General features: G+C 36.6%; 2 protein-coding genes across 31 annotated transcripts in view; one reads left to right on the top strand and one right to left on the bottom strand.

Moving 5' to 3' along the window:
* The window catches only part of BTBD10 (BTB domain containing 10), a 70115-nt gene extending 54279 nt beyond the window's left edge, over positions 1-15836 (top strand). For 4 of the 7 annotated variants that reach the window (XM_014844145.3, XM_014844147.3, XM_014844144.3 and 1 more), the window contains 5 exons: positions 1880-1982; positions 3451-3571; positions 10709-10906; positions 13696-13806; positions 15320-15836. In XM_014844145.3, the coding sequence (XP_014699631.1) occupies positions 1880-1982; positions 3451-3571; positions 10709-10906; positions 13696-13806; positions 15320-15630 (844 nt within the window). In that variant the 3' untranslated portion in view covers positions 15631-15836. Of the gene's footprint in view, positions 1-1879; positions 1983-3450; positions 3572-10708; positions 10907-12955; positions 13072-13695; positions 13807-15319 lie in introns of all 7 variants that reach the window. The other 3 variants (XM_070491164.1, XM_070491162.1, XM_070491165.1) reach the window with 2 other exon arrangements.
* Positions 15837-15839: 3 nt separating this feature from the next.
* BMAL1 (basic helix-loop-helix ARNT like 1) overlaps positions 15840-21901 on the bottom strand; it is a 104607-nt gene continuing 98545 nt past the window's right edge. For all 24 annotated transcript variants that reach the window (XM_044752940.2, XM_044752941.2, XM_044752929.2 and 21 more), the window contains 2 exons: positions 18652-18754; positions 15840-17905 (listed from right to left, as the gene is read on the bottom strand). In XM_044752940.2, coding sequence (XP_044608875.1) covers positions 17745-17905; positions 18652-18754 — 264 coding nt within the window. In that variant the 3' untranslated portion in view covers positions 15840-17744. The remainder of the gene's footprint in view (positions 17906-18651; positions 18755-21901) is intronic.

Below are 21901 nucleotides of genomic sequence, written 5' to 3'. Positions count from 1 at the left end.
CTTTTAGTAGTATAGGGGAAGATTATTGATGGAAGCTGTTAGGAGGATGACTTGACACTGTTAATACTTTATATTTTTACCTAGACTTTAAATAAACACAGTTAAAAAGTAGATGCTTGAGGGGTCGGCCCCGTGGCCGAGTAGTTAAGTTCGCGCGCTCTGCTGCGGTGGCCCAGGGTTTCGTTGGTTCGAATCCTGGGCGCAGATATGGCACCACTCATCAGACGACGCTGAGGCAGCGTCCCACGTGCCACAACTAGAAGGACCCACAACGAAGAATATAGAACTATGTACCGGGGGCTTTGGGAGAAAAAAGGAAAAAAATAAAATCTTAAAAAAAAAAAAAGTAGATGCTTGATATTTTGCTTCAGTTATGTTTTTTTTTGAAAAACAAAACAAAACCCAGAAGATTTGTGTGTGTATGTATCCATATTGATCTGAAAAGTATAGCTTTCCCCTTTTGTAAAAAGTTCATGTATTTCAGAAAATTGCATGACATTTGATTCCTGAAAGACTGTCTTTTTTTTTTTTTTTAACATCAGTGAAGGCTTCTTTTCATGTCACTTGACTAAAGCATATCTTTGGGGATGAAAATTAATATTCATGGGATCTGTAAAAAGCAGTTGGCATTCTTTTGGAAACTTTGAAATAAAAAAGCTTTGTTCTTTATAAGTTTCTGTGTTATAACAAAAGGGGAAACCACTTAAATTGGGAAATTGTTGAGCAGAATACTTAGATCAGCTATATTTACTTTAGGAATGGTGGTATCGTTGAATTCAGAGGTTTGACTTCCTTTAATCACAATTTAAAAATTTTCTTGGGGGCAGTAACATTAAACTTTTCATTTTGGAGAACATATTTTGCAAATTGCCTCTTTTCTAAGTAGTTACTGTTAAAGGGCCAACAACATGACTTGAAAAAACATAAATTTATTTGTATTTTCCTTATGTAAAAATAAATATTTACAGCTTTTTCCTCATTTATTTAAACTTTTCATTCTCCTCTTGACTTCTTCATTCCTCTCTACTCCAGTATTTGATTGCTTGTTTTTCAGTTCTGGATGCAAGTGTAAGACTTTTGAGCAAGATTTCTTGCATTTATAGTTAAGATTGTGAAAAGTAAAACAACCTAAGCTGCCTATACTATTTTATTTTTTTGTAGTTTAGGTTACTGTATGTGCTGCATTATAGCATAAACTTTGCAATGAAGATAGCAGTTTGAAGGAAAAGGCACAGATAACATGGTTTCCCTTTTCGTTTTTTTTTCTTTCTGGTAAGGTTAGCATAAAAATCAACTTTGGGGCCGGCCCCACGGCCGAGTGGTTAAGTTTTCGCCCTCTGCTTCAGCAGCCCAGGGTTTCTCTTGTTCGGGTCCTGGGCGTGGACATGGCACTGCTCCACCAGGCCATGCTGAGGTGGCATCCCACATAGCACAACCAGAAGGACTTACAGCTAGAATATACAACTATGTATGGGGGGCTTTGGGGAGAAGAAGAAGAAGAAGAAAAGATTGGCAACAGATAGCTCAGGTGCCAATCTTTAAAAAAAAAAGGAAAATCACCTTTTACCAAGATTTATTGATCTGCCCACCACACCCCCCACCCTGGGAGAAGGTGTTGGAAAGTTCTTTAGCTTCTGAATTTTATCAATTGATTTTACTTACTTATAGGGGATATATACTACTATTCCCTCTCATCAAAAAGGAAATATTTTTAATATTCTTTCATTTATTACATTTGCCAGAATAAATTTCTGATAAAAATTCTTGAACTAATTGAATGCTTAAATTATAATTCCTTTTCACCTTTGTACATGGAATCAACTTTCCCTTTTGAAGGAAGTATCCTATTGATATATTTCTCAATTATTTGCTATCACAGGATGTTTGGATCTGGCAGAGAACATAACTTTACACGTCCTAATGAGAAGGGAGAGTATGAGGTGGCAGAGGGAATTGGCTCCACTGTCTTTCGAGCTATTCTGGTAAGTTCTTGTTTCTTATCTATTAAATTAATCATATGACCCCTTCTTGGTTGTTACTTGAATTGCAAGCAGAGTTCTATTTGGATATCTCAATGGAGGTGTGCAGGATATTGTTTTTTTTAAATACCATTTAATGCATCTTTATTTTAGAACATAAAAATACTATGATATAAATAAATGAATTTTATGACTTTTGGGAAGCTAGGATAGGGGATGATTCATTTCTTATGCTTGCACAGGCAGTTCTTTCAAAGGTTTAGTGGTAACATTGTTGGAGTCATCTCACTTCTCCCACCTTAATTCTCTTAAATACAATAAGTTGATCATTTTTTGCTCCCTGAGCATATGGCTACTTATTGTACATAACCAGCAAGTATGAACACTTCAGAACATTTAAAAACATCTTTGTTTTAAACCATAAATTTTGAGGTTTTAACCTTTTATTTTGAGGAACATTTGAATTAGTATTACAGAATCCCTACTTGTAATTTCAAATTAGTGATAAAGATTTGATTTACAGTGTGTGACAGTTTATGCCACAGTCTGAAAATATGGTTTCCTCAAATAGTTTTGGGGGAAGAGGGGAGGTAGGATCCTGAGGTACAAGACAGGAAAAGTAGTTGATTTGATTGGGTTGTTAGTACTTGGACAAGTACCAGAAGATGTCTTGCTTCCACTGCAGCGACTTTAAAAATTGTGTTACTGTAGCTCTGAACCTCAAGAAATGAGGCAGATCTTAATTTTTTGGGAAGTGTTTTTCTCAGCTGTCCATACTTTCATTTGACCTCTAATTGAGTTGACAAGTAAGAAAAATTTTTATGACTCAGCTGTGGAGTAACTTATTTGTAATTCTGGGACCAGCTCTTAACAACATTTTAAGTAGATTTTAGAAATAATTACTAATGATGTAGTAATGTGGGAAATACCAAAGGATAGTATTTGGAGGAAGAATATCTAATTGTGCATTCTCTTTTACGTATTTTAATACTTGGATATGACTTTGAAGTTCTTTACTAAAAACCACAAATTTTGCTCTGTTCTCTAGGTAATATTTAAGGTAACTTAAAATATGTAATTCAGCTTCCTTTTTAAAAACAGTTTTAAAAATTTATCTTAGTTATATAGAAAAATAACTTTTAGAGGAGAAAAATACATATAAATTAGTATGATATAGTAGAGAGAAGAGATGCGTAAGTAATGGGAGGACCTGGGTTCCAATCTTACCTCTGCTGTTAAATAATTCTATGACTGGATGAGTCAGTGAAGCCATTTGGGTGTAAATTTTTCTTATTGGTAAAATGAAAAAGTGGTTAAGTGAACTGAGGTCCCACCTAACTTTAAAATTCCACAATTCAGAAATCTCAGAGTGCTAGTACTTTTGAAAATGCTTCTAGCTCAACCGTAATAATAAGTTTTGGCTACCTCATGCTCCACATGTTTTTTGCATTCTTTCCTTTTTCTTTTTTAGGATTACTATAAAACAGGAATAATCCGTTGTCCTGATGGCATATCTATTCCTGAACTGAGAGAAGCATGTGACTATCTTTGTATCTCTTTTGAATATAGTACTATTAAATGTAGAGATCTCAGTAAGTATAATGTTTGGTGTGTGAGTAGTCTGTAGAGTTAGAATGTATTGGAATGAGAAGCCTGAAAAGAAATCGTGCTATTTATCTAGACTTCAATTACTTGTTTAATTGAATTGTAAAGCATTCTAGTACCGTGCAGCTTATTTGTGGAAGTCTACAGAGATCTTTATAAGTTCCCTGTGCAATTTTCCAAAACTGTTTTTCAACTCTAATAATGCATTTTTTTGATGGACTCTCCCAGATTCCCTCTTTGACTGTTCCCTTCATCTTTTGTTGCCGATCTTTGTCTCCCAGCTGGGGAGCCCTGGCTTTGGACGAGTGTGGTGTTTGGCTTTACTCCTAACATCACATCAACCAAAAATTTATAATTTTTTTATACTTACCATGGGAGATAATATCCTAATCCAGTATGGAAGATACAAATAATTCTCAAAAGCGGTATTTGTCATTAAAGATCTTAAATTGAATACTAGCCCACATTTATACAAATGGTTAAGTGACTTCATCCAAGAACTTCAAACATAATCTCAGAGCAAAGTCTGCAACTTTGGAATCCTAACTTGTTGATCGATATTGTTCTCCCATCACCTCCTGAGGATCCCTTCCTTTCACTGTTATGCCATGCCTAAGAAAAAAAGGTGATTATACACAGAAAAGTCAGAATAGTATATGAGCATTATCAAATGTTGGCTTGGGTATTAAATGATTGGAGAAGTTCAGAAGGAGAGGTCGTTGTGGGCTACAGGGTCTGAGGAAGAGTTCAGAGGAGACAGATAGTGATGAATGAATAGGAATGATTTAGAAAGAGTAGAGTAGGTAGGTCATTCTAAGAGCTGAGATTTTTGGAGTGAAGATGCCAAAGATATACTTTGGAAATAACCTAGTTGGAACAGAGACTTTATATCAGGACCAGAAGGAGACGGGAATAAATAGGTGGGCCAGATTATGGCAGGTCTTTAATCCACACTAATGTTCTTACATTTTATCCCATATACAGTGGGAAGCCATTTAAAAAGTTTCCTACATGTGGTTATAGCCTTGTGTTAGTCCCACACATATGGTTATGTTTACTTCATTACCTAAACTCAACACTAGCCTGGCAGAGTGGTGTCATACCCTTTCAAAGATTGGTGTGTTAGAAACTGTGAATGGAAAATTTTATTTAAGTTTTTAAGGCACCTAGTGTATACTTCAATATAACTGTCCTGCTTCATTCTCCGTAATGATCTAACTCTTTGAAAATGAATAGTCTTATTAAGTTTGTTCCTAAGTACCATTTTATTTTTGCCAAACATTCTTTAAAGCCTCTATAAAAATATCAATAGATGGGACAAAGAAGTGGATGGTCCACCTCTGAATCCGTTTCTTTATAAATGATATTTAAAAGTTTAAAGTCAAATAGTTGGACAGCTGGAGCACACAACTGTAAACTTGAACAAAGTTGCTGTTTTTTTCACATCTTAAAAAACTGTTTTTGGTTGAACATTAATTATTGAACGTGAATATTAATTATTCTAATTATAGATCCTTGACTTCAAGTTTTATTTTTTTTATTCATGGGATCATTTTAATTTAACCTCAAAAAATTAGATGTTGAATTTTGGTAACTGTCAGATAAAAAAACACTAGAACTTTTTACAGATGTTGTGGATTTTATTTCTGTAATCCTTTGGACATAGTTTACCTTTCATCACTGTCAAGTATCATTTATTTGTTATGGAATTAAAGGTAAGAGTCTTTATGTAAAATATGTGTAGTATGGTTTTCCTAGACTTTGGCTTTTAAATAATACTTGTAATTGTTTCTGGATCACTTGTAATATATGTTACTAAAAATTTAGAGATTCTCATAGACTTTATTAAAACAAACTATATAGAATTTGAAGAGATAGAAATGGTCTGTAAAAATATAAAAGGATACTGTAAGGTAGACTTGAGTCCAAAAATGATTTTTTTCCTGAAAATATGTACCTTTACTGAATATTGGAATGGCACTTTACACTAAAATATCTAAGTTTCTCTCTTAACTTAAAAAGAAATGGTACGAGCACCAAATGTTTGTTGAATGGAGAGTCCTGGGTTTCTTGGCTAACTTACTTAAAACCTTGTTTCTTAGTTCACTCATACTTAAAATGGAGACAATAATACTTATTTCATAGGGTTGTTCTGAAGATTAAATGAATAGTGCTTGACACATAGTGTTAAGTAAGGGTTTGCTTTAAAGAAAAAAGGTAGCAAAATTAGGAAGTAAAGGTAAATTAAAATAAAAAATATGAAAGGATCATATTGTAATGCTGTTTTATAATATCTCCACATGGAAATATATTGTGAATAACTATATTAGTACGTATCCTTTAATAACAACTTGTTTAATGGTTACATAGTAATAGCAGTCATTTTCTGCATTTCTATTGAACACTCACTTTATACCAAATATTAGATATATAAAAGGCAACAAAAAAAGATAAGATCTCTGCTGTCATGCTTGCAGTATACTGGGGAAGACAGACAAGTTCATTATATTATGGTGTTAGTGGAGGAATAAGGTGCTAAATGACCATATAGGAACTGTGTCTAACTCAGGTGTGGGGTCTTGAGGAAGCTTTCTAGAGGAAGGGGAAGAGGAAGTGCATTCCAGGCAGAAGGAATGGTATGTTCAGAGGCAAGAAGATTAGTACAGGGAGGAACTGACTTCTCAATCTTCTGTCATAGAACTTACCATATAGTGAAGGAAATCTATGGTAAATTCTAGCTCCCCAGCTAGGCTATAAATTTCTTCAGTGTCCACATTCTCTTCCCAGGTAAGCAGCCTAATCCAGAAGAGGTTTTGAGAACCAGGGCAGAACTCAGGAATGAAGGCCTAGGGCTAAAAGAAATGAAAATACAGTGCCCTTGGGTGAAAGTGATATGGAAAATGAAATTTAAACTTTGAATAAAGCACCAATTCAGAAGGCCAAGGAAGTAAGGCACCACCCATGTAGGAGACAATGGGATTATAATCAAAAATAAAAAAATTGAAGTTATGTCTAAGCCTATTGAGAGAGGGAGATCAGAGGCAGAGCCTGCCTATGGAGTCATTGAAACTTAGACACACTGAAACGACAGAGACACTCATGTTTTCTCACTCTTGCTCTTGATCTTGCTCTATTTTTTAGTTTGTAGCATTAAACCAGTTTGAACTTGAGGACAGGGACCATATCTTTTCAACTCTGTACATAGTGCCTGGCATGTAGTAAGGACTCAATAAACATTTGTTGGATGAATAAATGATTTTATCCCCTCATGCATTTTTTAGGACCCTATTCTACTTGTTGTTGTCTTCTGTAGTATCATTAGTCTTTTTCTCTTTATATGGAGTAATACTCAGGTTCAAATATACTCACATCTGACCTATGGCTATTCAAATGGACCTATGGACATTCAAAAAATTATCATTTAAAAAATGTTGAGCTTTTCATTGGCATTCTTTGAACTTAATTTTTTAGAAAAATAAACATATTTACTATACTGGCTTGTGCTCCAACTACTATGTCTTTCTGTTTATTCAGTTTTATGTCTTTTTAAATTTTTGCTCTGGTCTTGTTAAGTTTATTCTTTGATATTTTGTATTTTCGTTCTAGTTGTGTTTGGACTTTTCTAACTGCTAACATATAAGAAAATTATTCAATTTTGTTTATTTGTGTGTAGCCATCTAACAGAATTCTGTTTATTTTTCATGGCTTATCAGTTGGTTCTCATATATTCTTGGTAGATAATTGACCTTGTTATAAATAACACTTTTTAATATCGTTTTTGTCTTATTGAATTGGCTAGAATATTTTTAGTGGTACTTCTGGCATCCTTGTCTTTAAAGGCATTTCCTTTAAGTTTCTCTGTTAAGTCACCCATTTTTTCTTGACTCTCTCTTCCTTTTGTTCTTTGACATGCTTCTTTTAGGTCTTCTGCTTCTTATTCTCTCACTTGCTCCCTGATCCTTTATCCTCTGAATGTGGTCATTCTCTACTTTCTGTCTTTAGCTGCCTTCTTTCTCACAGAATCTATACATTTATTCTAAGTGATGCCATTCATCACTGTGGCTTCAAATATACCTATACACTGTGGATTTCCAACTCTTTGTGTCTAATTCCTAAGTACCAGCTATGCATTTCTAGTTTACTCTTTAACTTGTAATTTCTTTTTTTCCCCTTCTTAATCAGGCTTTTCATGAGTTCCATGCATATAGTCCATGTAGTGATGAATAAGACAGACATTGTCCCTGCCTTTATGGAGTTTACAGTCTAGTGGGGAAGACAGGCATTCAACAAGTAATGAAAAGCTATGAAAAATACAGTGTAGAAATGAGATGCTACGAGACATGTATGGTAAAAGGGGCTGTGGAGAATCGTTATCTGAGTTAGTGACATTAAAGCTGAGAGCAAAGAGGGAAAGAAGCTGACTATACCAGGCAGCAGAAATGGTATTTGTGCAGGCTCTTAAGTTGGAAGGAATATGACATGCTTAGGGAACTGAAAGAAGGGAAGAGTGGCTAGAGGACTTATATACTTATATGTGGGAGACACCAATATATGAATAGTATTTAAAGAAAAAAATTTTTTTAAAGGTCTATGCACACTGATATATTGCTCTCTTTTTCACGTAACAGGGCTTTATGGACCAAGTTGAGGATTTGGGACTTTTATTCTAAGGGTAGTACAAGCCATATAAGTTTTAAACTAGAGGGTAGGTATAATTAGATATGGCTGCCGTAGGGAAAATGAATTACAGAGGGACACAGCAAATGTTGAGGGGATGTAATTAGAGGGTTTTACAGTAGTTTGGGTGAGAGTTAGTGATGACTTGGTCTTTGGTGGGGGCAATGGGGGTAGAATGTATTCTGATTAACTAATGCTATATAACAAACCATTCCAAACTTAGTAGCATAAAATATAACCATTTTTGTTCTCTGGGTCAAGAATTCAGACAGGGTACGACAGAGGTGGCTTCACAATGTCTGAGGCCTTGTCTTGTGAAGAATCGAAGGGCTGAGGTGACTCAAAAGGCTAGAGCTTTCCTCACTCACGTGTCTGCTGTCTATGATGACTGGGCATGACTCAAAGGCTGGGTTCAGCTAGGAGTGTCAAACAGAGTGCCTATATGTGGCCTCTTCTTGTGGCTTGGGCTTCTCAGAGGGTTCAGAGGCTTGGGTTCAGAGAGGAAGCATTTGGAGAATGAGAGACCAAGACAAAACTAGAAGTCATGGACTGTCGCCTCTGCCATGCTTCCCTGGTTATAAGCAAGTCACTATGACCAGCCTAGATTAAAGGGGAGGAAAATTAGATTCCACCTCTTGGGAGGAGATGTCAGGGTCACATTGCAGAAAAGCATGTGGCATAAGAGATTTTGCAACTGTCTTTGCAAAATAGCATCTTCCGGAGAGGGAAATGATACAATTCAAGATTAACCACCACTTAATAGGTGGATTTGATAGGGCTTGGGGAATGATTGAATCAAGAGATGAAAGAGGAATCAAGGATTCATTCATTCATTCTACAAATATTTAAGTGCCTGTCATATACCTAGCACTCTTCTGTGATGATTCTGACAACTTGAGTGGATGGTGATGCCATTTACTGATTTGGAAAACACTGTAGAGGCAGAGATGATTAAGTTCAATTTTGGATATATTGAGTTAGGGGTGCCAGTGAGGTGGCACCCAAGTGGAAATTTCCAGACGGGAGTTGAATATAATGCATCTAGAATATAGAAGGCAGAATTAGTAGAATAAATTTGGGAATTGTCAACATAAGGTGAGAGAGGAAAGAACTTAAAATTGTCCTGATAAATATCAATATTTAATGAACAGCTCGAGGAGAAAGAGTTGGCAAACGTGACTGAAGAAAAACAGCCAGAGAAGAGAAAGAAAACCAGGGATAACGGTATCAGAGATTCTTAGGGATGAGAGTGTTTGAAGAAGGAGGGAGTGGTCCCTGTAAGAGATTGAACTGAGAGGTCAAGTAAGATTGGCATCAAAGATGTCCATTGTCTTTAACAATCTAAAATAGTGAGAGCAGTTTTGAGGAGTAGTGAGTACAGAAGCCAGATTGGAACTGGTTCAGAAGTTAGGGCAAAGACAATGTGTTGGTACATCTAGGAGTTTGGCTATAAAGGGAATTTTTAAAAAATCATAATTGGAAGTAGCCAGCCTAGAGAGAAACATGGCTAAATAATATAGATTGTTAATTATTTAATCATTTATTAGTTATTATTAGTAGTTATTATATAATTAGACAACATGTTGTAGGGGGAAAAACACTCGCCCTTGGGAGACTATAGATTTGAGTTCTAGTATCCTTCTCTAACCCTCCCAGTAGTTCTTGAGATAGTAGAGCCTTAGGTAATAGTAAGACATTGCCATTAAAATAGAAATAAAAGATCAGGGCAGTGCAGGTGAGTTTGTGGCTGGTATTTGGGAAGTTGAAGTTGTTCATTATGTCTTTGCTTAAGGAGGGTGAAGTGCAGTGTATCTTTCACCCTTCTCAATTCTAGGGTGAGATCTGCCATGTAATGTCTACCATGCTGTATTTTGCTTGCCTTTTGACTTCCTTATCCCAATGTCAGTTGACCCTTCTCATCTCACTCCTCTTCGTACACTGAAATGTTAATGCTGTTTGTGAATAATTTTCTGATAAAGAAAATATGTGGGAGATGGAATATGGGAGCTATTTTAGTTATATGGATAATTTGAAAAATTTATTTAAGGTATACTTTAAGATATAATTGCATATATTGATGGAAGGTGACATGATATAGTTAAAAAAAAAAAAAAGGAAAACCTTGGGCTATGGATGCAGGGTCAGGATTTAATTCTGATTTTGCAAATTAGTTTTGTAACCTTAGGCAAATACTTCATGATGTGTAAAATGAAGGGGCTTGTGTTGGATCCCTTTAATTGGCCCTTCTTGCTGTAAAATTCTACAGTTCTATAAGAACTCTTCCCAGGAGAAGTTTTGTCAACTAAAGAATAACCACTGTGTTGTCTGTAGGGTGCCAAAGTAGATGCTGAACTAATCTTAGATGTTTTGTTTGTGTGTTGCTTCTGTTCATCTTTTACTCATCAGTCACTTCAAAAATCAGGATATTTTTGTGGATTTTGTTTCAGGTGCACTAATGCATGAGTTATCAAATGATGGTGCTCGTAGACAGTTTGAATTTTATCTGGAAGAAATGATCCTGCCTCTCATGGTAGCTAGTGCTCAGAGTGGGGAACGAGAATGCCACATAGTGGTGCTTACGGACGATGATGTGGTTGATTGGGATGAAGAGTATCCACCACAGATGGGAGAAGAGTATTCACAAAGTATGTATTGTGGCATGTTTTCTCTCTTGAATCATCACACATTTTCTCTTTATCTCTTATATAACGCTAATCTAAGGACAGTTTTTATAAAGAAAGTACATTGAACTCCTGACTACACCAGGAGTCAGCAAACTATGGCTGGTGGGCCAAATCTAGCCTATTGCCTGTTTTTATAAACAAAGTTTTACGTATTGTCTATGGCTGCTTTTGTGCTACAGTGGCAGAATTGAGTAGTTGCAATGGAGACCGCATGGCTCGCAAAGCCCAAAGTATTTACTCTCTGGCCCTTTACAGAAAAAGTATGCTCACCCTTGTCATGCACAGAAATGGGTTGCTCTTTGTCGAGTATCTGGATATTGATGGATTTTTTTTCTTGCATTTAGAAGCATTCTAGAGAAGTAGATCCTAGAATAGTAGATTATAAAAAATAAGCTGGGTTTTTTTTAGATGAATTTTTATTTGTATATAAAATGAGAGGCTTCAACTAATTGTTTTTGAAGGTGACTTTAAGTGCTACGATGTTCCTTTTTTAATATCATATGTGTTCCTGGAGGATCCAGTGACCCTTCAGAAAGCCTTGTGGAACTGTAGTTAGATTATTTCTGACCAAAACAATGTATCTTGAACAGCAACGACCAAACTTTTCTTACTGCACTTCCAAGCTTTTTCTGATTAGAGCCTTTTGATTTTTTTGTTAGAAAATTTATCTTTTTTTTTTTTTTTTAAAGATTTTAATTTTTTCCTTTTTCTCCCCAAAGCCCCCCGGTACATAGTTGTGTATTCTTCGTTGTGGGTCCCTCTAGTTGTGGCATGTGGGATGCTGCCTCAGCGTGGTTTGATGAGCAGTGCCATGTCCGTGCCCAGGACTCGAACCAACGAAACACTGGGCCGCCTGCAGCGGAGCGCGCGAACTTAACCACTCGGCCACGGGGCCAGCCCCAGAAAATTTATCTTATATTGTTTTTCTTGATGAACCCAATATAGTATTTTTGATTTCATAGATTGAGAAGAAGATAGAGTTAAAAGAATGATTTGAGGAAGAATGATTTGAGGATCTAGGTAAAATAGCCCAACATCTTGTTCTGTATGTACTCCAGTCTGTATTGACTTGGTAAGGATTAGGGTTTATGTAAAAAGTACAGAAATATAGAAAGTACCAAAAACCCTTTAACCTCTGATTTTTTCATTTTACTTACCCTTTTCTAAAAACAAAACAAAACAGACTCCAAGTGGTATTCTTTTTGACTTCTGAAGATTTTCCAAAGATTATTTTTACACAAGTTTTGGTAGCACTTTTCAGAATTTACAGCGACATGTTTTCTTTGCATGATGCACTTAAATGAGTGTTGTGATTCTTTTGTGGACAGTTGTGGTAACAGACATTTCTATTGCTGTTTCCTCATTCCTAGGCTCTTCGCTGACAATGGTTTTCTCTAATAATATGTGGAATAAAAACTTGAACGAAACACAGGAAAAATGAAAGGTTACCAAAAATCAAAAGAAATATACTAAATTATTTTGTATTAAGAAGGAGGAATGAATAAACTTATAATATGTATTTTAGTTTTCAAAAGGTTTGACTCCAGGAGAGTAGAGGCCACCATAGAACACAGAAATGACACTCCAGTGATAAAGGCTTTCCCTGGCTTTTCCTTTTCAATTATTGAGCTTTCCATTTCAGTGTTTTTTGGTTTGTTTTCTTGTTTTTTATCTTAAGCTTTGAAGCTTAAAAGGACTGAAAACATTTTTACTTGATTTAGTCTAAATATGTTTTATTTTGTGCCAAGGTATTTCAACCTAAAGATTCATTTGAGGAGACAGAGATAGCCTCTTCAGCCTGATTTTCCTAAATGTGACATTATAACACTATCCATTCTGAGATGTCAAAAAAATCTTTATCTTAAAATATCAGTAACCTTAAGGATGTAGTAATAATCACAAATTTACCCCATTAGTAGCATCTGTATACGTATTTTCCTTTTATTGGCTCTTAAACCAGCATGTTTGGTTTGTGAGTGTGTTTTTCTTTTTTTGAAAAAACCTTTGCAGTTCACCTTTTAAGGGAGATAACTCCACCTGAAAGAGAGAAGGCGAGGAAGGTCCATCAGTCTAACTCCTTGAAGTCCTCAGCACATTTGGAAGACTCAACGTGTTGTCAGTGGAATGTCTGTCCTTTGCAAAGCCAGTTTGCTCTAAACAGACTAACCTAGGCAGAACATGCTCGAATCTGCCATTTTTAACATCAGTATTAAATGAGGCTGTTTGCCTGAATGGAAAACAGTTTGTGGGGAGGGTCTTTGCCTTTTGGGGGAATTATTAATAGTTGCTCAATCCATGAAATGTAACATGTGTCCATTTTGTACTCTGTCTGTCCAGGCAGTTTTTTCCCTTTCAGGCGAGGCCTTGTAGGCATTATAGCAAAGTTCTCTACTTTGCCTGCTTGATAATGATGTGATATTGATATCTTCTTTCAGTTCTCTTATTTGAAGAAATTGGGGCAGATCCTTTGTCAATAAGTTGTGTATGATATATCTTTCAGAAGGAGATTCTTCCTATGGATTGGGTTCCATGATTGGTTATTAAAGCTTTTATTTCAACTTAAGTAGACATTCGCTTATACATTAACTGTACTGAATTGTCCTGTCATGTTGGCTAGTTATCCTTTGGCATCACTGCATCCATTATTTGGGCTTTTAGGGTTGTCAGGCCCCTTTGATGATCAAGACAAATTTTTCATCTCCAAGTACTTTGATGTTAATAAGAAAATATTTTTGTCTTTTTGTTTTCAGTTATTTATAGCACAAAATTATATAGATTTTTCAAGTACATTGAAAACAGAGATGTGGCCAAATCAGTTTTGAAGGAGCGGGGTCTTAAGAAGATTAGATTGGGAATAGAAGGTAAGACATTTTCATTATTTTCTTTTGAAAAAACAAGGCTAAAAATTTGGATCCCATTTAGAATATAGTTGACTACTATATTCTAAGGATGTAATATGATTACACTTGTGTTAGAGTGGTGATTCTGTGTAGAATATGATGAGATGGGAATTTTAAAGACTTTCTAATAGTCCAAGAGGAATCAAGGCCAAGGGAATAAAGATGGAGACCTTTCTGATCTAGTGCTGCTCTTCACATGGGAATTGACTGGAAGTGTGAAATGAAGAGACATTTTGCAGAAGGTCTTTAGAAGGTTTTTACCCCTGCTTGCCCCATGACTATCTCACCTCAACCACATACACACATACTCCACACGTGGCTAAATATACTAGCTAGCAATGATGCCTACATACATCCCCTTATGCAGTAATCATTAATTGAGTCCCTACTATGTGAGGCCTATTTTTTCTGAATCTAACTATGGCCCGTGGGCCAAATCCAGCCTATTGCTTATTTTTTATAAATAAAGTTTTATCGGAATACTAACATGCTGATTCATATATGTATATGTATTGTCTGCAGCTGATTTCACTTTGCAATGGCATAGTTGAGTAGTTGTGATAGAAACCACATGGCCCACAAGCCTGAAATATTTTCTCTCTGGCCTTTTACAGAAAATGTTTGCCAATCTGTGGTCTAAACTAGCAATTCTTGCTGGTAGGAAGGAGGGAAGGGACTTGTAATGGTTTCTAAGGAGATTGTGTTTAAGGAGATTATGTCTGGATAAATTGCCTTGCTGGTAAATGACTGAAATTTTTCCAAAACTAGGATTGTCCTTACTGGTTGTTACTTTTCAATGACTATGATCCAGAGAAGGAAGGTATATTAATCAAGGAATGCTGCTTTGGAATTGCCAATCTGAATGAACTGCTTGGTTGTTGGGAGTAGTAACATTAAAATGATATAGGGGCTTAAGATATTGGCTTTTCTGACCCAGGTGCAGAAGTACCACCTAGAACCAGTGAAGCTGGAGAGCTCTATAGCTCTTTATCATTCAACAAGAAAAGGAAAGAAAAAACCCAGAGCAATATGAAGCTGAGACTTAGGTTTAAGGAAAGTAGGCAGCTAATGTGGCAGTAAATTGCAAGCCTAGAGGCCAGGTAACCCTCTGAAGAGAAGGGTTCAGCGATGTTAAGGATACCTAGCTAGAGCCCAAGATGCACTAGATTACATACCATTTTCTTTGGGACCCATCCCCTCCATGCTCTTACTTAAAGAATGCTGGGGTTGGTGTATTGAGTAGCTGAGTGGATAGTGGAAGGTTTTGTGAATTACGTAAGTAGGAATCAGTTTCTGGCTGTTGAACTGATGATTAAGGGGGTGGAATATTGGTTTCCCTCCTTAGTTTTCTTTGTTCAGGAGCTACAGCAGAAAAGCATTCTTAAGGCTAAATTGAGTGAGAAGTGTGGGGGACTGTGTGTGTGCACATGTGTGCATGTGTATCCTCAGTTTTTAAAATCTTTCTCTCCTCCAGGTTATCCTACCTACAAAGAAAAAGTAAAGAAAAGGCCTGGGGGCCGCCCAGAAGTGATTTATAACTATGTCCAAAGACCCTTTATTCGAATGTCCTGGGAGAAGGAAGAAGGAAAGAGTCGGCATGTAGACTTTCAGTGTGTAAAGAGTAAATCTATCACCAACCTTGCAGCAGCTGCCGCAGACATTCCCCAGGACCAGCTGGTAGTCATGCACCCAACTCCGCAAGTAGATGAGCTGGATATTCTCCCTATCCATCCCCCTTCTGGCAACAATGACCTCGATCCTGATGCACAGAATCCAATGCTGTGATGCTGATGTTCCTTGAAACCATAGCATGCTACTCTTCACAGTGACGTTGCACTCTCCTCATTCTGCACTGCAAAGCCACTCTCTTCATTGTGAGATGCACATAACAATGTTTAGGATATTGCAGTGTAGGCTTTTTTAAAGACCAAAGGTAGCTGAATGGTTTTTTAAATGAGTACAACTCTAGCATCCTGAGGTTCCAGTTATATAAATGTATTTGTTTACCAGTAGGTTTGTGAAATTGGTTCTTTGTATGGGGGACAGTCCTTTTTCACATATCTAGATCTTTTCAGAAGTGGTGGAAATTGGCAGCTGGGGTACTTTCAGTCGGGATTGATATTTGTCACGCCCCAGATAAAATGCAGAATATTATATAGTTGCACTTTATAAATGGTGGTTAAATGGAACTGTTCAAGCCATTTTTATAGTTGTGTGATGCACAAAATAACTTAAATTAAGTGCTTCTATCAAAGTATTCCTTCAGTAAAATGTGTATAGTTTGCTGCCCATGATGAGCAAAAAATGAGTATTTATCATTGGGTTTATTTGAACGATTAGAATGAGATTCAAAACCCCTATTTTATCAGTTATCTCCAGCGCCACTTTCACCCTTTTAGAGTGAGTCACCTGCAGGGAGTGTGAGCATTGGAGGGGTTTATTATCCAGTCTGCCTTACCCTTAATCTGTTCACAGATATTTATTTACTAATGATTTTTTTCTTAAGAGTTATGGGATAGGAAAATGAAGTGTTTGCTCTTCATTTACTAAATGATTGTAAACTCGAGTTTTTCATCAAAATAAAATTCCATTGTTTTAATGTTTCTGATCAACTTTATAACCACCTTGACCAGATTTTTAGTTTCATAATTAGCAGATTTCCTGTCTTGTTAGTGTCAATATAACTAGAAACCAAATAGTAGCTCAAGGAACTCCAATTCGGTATATGTGTGTTGAGGCACTAGGTTTCCTACTAATTATAAAATATACTATAAATCCAAAACAATGTTAGAGCTGAAAAGAGAACATTTTCTAGTCCAGTCTGCTACGAAAAGTGAAATTCCTTTACTCGGTCATATAGTAAGCTTAAGTTTCCGAGCCAATTTCTAGCATTAGTTCAGTGCTTTCTTCATTATACTGTGTTGCTCTGCTTAGCAAACTATTCATGCAAATGCTCTTTTTTAAAAATATTCTGTGGCCCAATTCAAAAAGGAATCAGAAGTATTTAGATGCTTTGGGTCTGGGGTCACTTAATGTTTGATGCCATACAACTGTGAGTAGTAGTACAGAGGAGTTGTAGAAGAGAAGCCAGTTTTTTACATCTAATCTTGAATTTGTAATTTCATAGGATTTGAAATGTGTTTAAGCAGTAACATCTTTGTTCTCACATAAATTAAAACTGCAACAATTTAGAGAGTAACTGTCTTAACAGTACAGCTAAGCTGGTAACAAGGGGAAATTCTGTAAGTCCCAGAACCGTTAGGAAGACCAGAAAGGCACTGTAAATGTCACTGGCATGGCTCATCCCTAAACACCCACTGTGGGAGATTGATGATCCAGCTCTGCAGCATGTAGGATGTTTTCCTAATTATTTGAAATGTGAACATTATATATAGAACAAGGGAAACATTTATTAAAAATATTTTAACTGTCTAATACATTATACTTTAACCCATATTTATAGTAAAGGATTCTTACAAGGAAGAATAAACGGCTTTATGATACAATTAGTATAAGAAATATCCACATGGGGGACTTCTTTGTAGTGTAAAAACACCATACATCTGAAATGACCATTTGCATATAAAAGCTACCAATGATGCTTCTGTGCACAATGATTAAAAAATTCAACACAAACAGAATCCAAAATATACAATTAATGCAAGCTATCCACAGCTAGCCCAATAATCAATGATGAGGAAACACTGGAGCAGGCTTAGTTCCACTTTGTCTGAAGTTACACATAGTAAGATTGACTTGTATCAATGGCTCTGAGATGGCTTTTATGAAGACAGTACATAAAAGCTGTTCTCTCCTTATCCAGTAAGCTTCACAGACTGTAAAACTCCACCAGTAATGCACTTTGATACTGTAGCTGTTGCTAAAGCAACATGTAGTGTTTACAGCGGCCATGGCAAGTCGCTAAAGTCAACAGGGCCACCCAGCCCAGCATCTGCTTCCAAGAGGCTCATTATGACAGCCATTGCTGCTTCATCATTACTGGGACTACTTGAGCCTTGATCGTTGTCTATCATGTCTATGCCTATGTGAGGGTTCTCACCTATGGAAGAGATAAAGACTGGTCAGTGATAATACCAAAGCATGTTTAACTGTAGTAAGCAATTCCTAAGCACACTTTTAATAAGAAAGTTATACTTAACAGTAGGGTGAGAAGAGCAAGAGAGGCTGCTTTTTGGGCTGCATTGCCGTTTTTTTTTTTAACTTTGGCGTTTTCAGAGGGAAGAACCAACTTTTTAGAAACAAAGTGCTTAAAATTCAATAAAGATTAAAAGCATTTGAATTGACCTCATTTTAATATTCTAATATAACCAGTTACAAGGAGGAAGTTACAGAAGGAAAGACAAATAGGAAGGTAAAAATAGGAAAAAAAGATCTAGAAAGACAAGTAGAGAAAAAGATGAGTGGGATGGGAGAAGCAAACTCTTCATCACTTAATGACTTTTAATACCCTCTGAAATGCTTATTGATCACCCTTCTAGGCTTTCTCTCTGAACCTTCATCACCTCTCCCTCTGAAGAGATTATGTCCCACATGGTGGGAGAAAGCCTGTGTCTAGGCTGCTGTAGTCTCTTCTTGAGTTCAGGGACAAACTTGGACCCCCCACCCCGACCTCGCCCCGAACTCAACCATTAAACTCAACAGTGAAGTGGACAAATTTTAAACCTTTATTTTATTATCAAATTTATCTAAAACCAGCTTATTTTGTACATTCAGTTCTTAAAACTGACTTTATGCCAGATGTTTTGCACACTTACTGCAATGGCAATGAATAATAATGCCACTTACCAAGAATAGAAGAACTATCAGAATACGGATAGCCTGGGTTCTCCTGAGCCTGCCCTGGTGGTAAGCCACTGGAAGGAATGTCTGGAGTCCCTCCATTTAAAATCTACAAACAAAAGCGAAGTTTTCACATCACCCACAGTTTCAATCAGCATATGCAATGTCACCAAGAAATAAAGCATGTTGAAGAGGAAGGTGGGGGGAAAAAAGCTTCAAATGGCTTCAGTTTCTTCTTGCGTGATTACAAACAAGAAACTGTTAGGAATGGTCACAGGAAGGGAAAAAAAACCTCTCCCCAAAACTGTTCTTTTCTCTGCATTTGATTCAGCCCACACAGGCAATTTAAAGGCTGAATAAAATCCCTAGAGCATTCCAGTTGCCTTGGTTTGTGCTGCTCACATGTTTCTTTAAGGCCAAGGACTAAACTTCAGTGAGCTCACCTGGGCAGGTCCCCCGTAAGGGAATAAACCTCCCGAGAGCAACCGATGTTGCTGTAGAATAAGGAGTCGTTAAACTGCGAAGAGACACAGCTGACGAGTCACAAGTGAACAACAAATCACTAGAAGTAAATCTCTCATGGCCAGTTATACTACAGGTGCTGACTTCAGGAACCAGTGGGCTAAGTTCCTAAGGTAGGCCACCGAGAAGTATAATTACCACTCCTCAGTAGCAGAACTCGAGTTCTGTCTCTCCCCACAGCTTCCTTCCCCTGGCTCGGTCTCATTTAGAAAAGCATCTCTGAGGAGCATTTGGATGTAGGTGAGGAACAGTTTGGTAGCTGCTGGGATTTCAGGAGACGCAGTGATTTCAGGCCTTGCCAGTAGATGGCATTACGACTTCATCTCCACAGTTCAACTTTTTGGTCTAGGGACCCCTTTACACTCTTTAAAGATTGAGTACTCCAAAGAACTTTTGTTTATGAAGGCTCTATTTATCAATATTTACTATATTTGAAGTTCAAAATAAATTTAAAATATAATAAACTTATTACATGTTAACATGAATAGCATTTTAATGAAAAATAACCATTTTCCAAAACAACAACAAAAAATTAGTGCAAAGTGTCACTGTTTTACATTTTTTGCAAATCGAATGTCTGGTTTAATAGAATTTAACCACATTCTCATATTTCCTTCTCCATTCATTCTGTTTAGATATGCTGTTTGGTTGAAGTATATGAAGGAAATCTGGCCTCCCATAGATATGTAGTTGGAAAAGGGTGGTGTATTTTAATAGCCTTTTCAAATAATTGTGGTACTTTTCTTTGATATTACATCAAAACTCAACAAGTGGAAGTTTCTTAAAAATCAGTTGCAGTGTGGAATCTGAAATCATAGCAATGAAATTTTTCTGCTCTATCATGTTAAAATTCTTTGGTATATCTTGGCACTTGGGATGGATCGTATACCTTTGCTTGACTTTGAAATATCTTAAATTGGTCATTTAGTTACTGAGTTATGCAGATCTTCCAAATGTTGACACATTTCATTGTACAACATCAAAACATCATCATTGTTAATATTACCTACATCATCGGAAATATCTTTTAAGTTTTGGGAAGCTGTTAAGTGCAAAGTAGCAGTTACAAGTTTTCCAAAAATTCTACTTTTTGCTTGAAAGCTAAAATTTAATCATAGGCAACAAATATTGTCAGTTGTTTTCCTTGAAGTAACAGGTTCACTTCATTCATTTTCAAGAAAATGTGTGCTAAATACCCAAGTCAGAATAACCATAGTTTGCAACTGTAAAACTGGTGTCCTATGAAAAAAGCAGTTAAGGGTTCAGCTTATAACTTAAACTATTGCACAAGTGCTTTTCCTTGAGGAAACCATCATACTTCAGTATGCAGCACAAGTGTTTTATGCATACACTGAGTATTAAGATTTATTCAAGGATTTTACAAAAGTAATTATTTTTATTGCTTCATTATGGACATTTTTAAATGAAACTGGCTTTAACATTTTTCATTATTTTTTTACTGTGAGTATATGGCAGTGAAGAATATAATGACTACTAGCACAGTCTGGTGCCACTGCCCTATTTTTTTTGTTTGTTTTTCCCTGAGGAATATTTGCCCTGAGCTGACATCTGTTGCTAATCTTCCTCTTTCTTTTGCTTGAGAAAGATTATCCCTGAGCTAACATCTGTGCCAGTCTTCCTCTATTTTGTATTTGGGTCACCACCATAGCATAGCTTGATGAGTGGTGTAGGTCTGTGCCTGGGATCGAAACCCTCGAACCTGGGCCACTGAAGCAGAGTGCATGAAACTTTAGCCACTTGGCCACAGGGCCGGCCCCACCACTGCCCTGATTTTTGCAAAAGCACCAGCAGTTTTACCCAAAATTGTTTTTGCACAATCAGTTCATGTATCAACACTGTGATAAAAATAATGATTTAGCATTATTATGAAAATAGTTTTGACCTTGCAGACGCCTAAAAGGATCTTGGGGCACCCCTCAAAGACTACAGATGACATCTAAGGAACTGCTGCTTTATCTGAATCTGCCTTAGTGCCTCTGGATGTCCAGACTCACTTAGTCTCCCCTTTTTAGCTTGATTCTGACTGAAACAACCGGCAAGCTAAATGGCTCATATTTTTGGACCTGCCAAATTTGAAGGTGACTGGAAGGGTTAGAAGCATGGGGCTACCTTTACTCCTGTGACTTTGGTACACCATTTAATGCTGCTGTCATTTTTAACTCCATCTTGTTTAGGTCTTATAAGTCCTGCTGCTGAGGATTCATAAGAGAATACGTTCAGAATTTCTTCTCCCAGACCCATTTTTATAAGCCCAAAGAAAAGGAAACATTTTTAATAAATGCCTCAAAAATACTTGGGGCTTTAAGATGCAGAGTACACTTTTAGATCTCTAGCAGTTGGTATGAAAAGAATCAGAAGTCAAGAGACCTAAATTTAGTTTGGGGCCATACTTATTAACAAATGCTGAGCTAATCATTTAACATCTGGGACCTGGATTTTGTCACCTATAAATTTGTGAGGATAAGATGAGAGAATGTATATGAAAGCTCCCTGAGTAATGTTTAAGCGCCATACTGGAGTGATAACCTTTCAAAACAGTACAGTCGTGTGCCACATAACAAAGTTTCGATCAGTGACAGACTGCATATACGATGGCGGTCCCATAAGATTAGTACCTCAGAGCCTCGGTGTGTAGTAGGCTATGCCATCCAAGTTTGGGTAAGTACACTCTATGATGTTTGCACAACAATGAAATCACCTAATGATGCATTTC

This window comes from Equus asinus, chromosome 20, assembly GCF_041296235.1.
Source record: "Equus asinus isolate D_3611 breed Donkey chromosome 20, EquAss-T2T_v2, whole genome shotgun sequence".
Lineage (NCBI taxonomy): Eukaryota > Metazoa > Chordata > Mammalia > Perissodactyla > Equidae > Equus > Equus asinus.
This window is presented reverse-complemented; position numbering and strand designations above follow the sequence as displayed.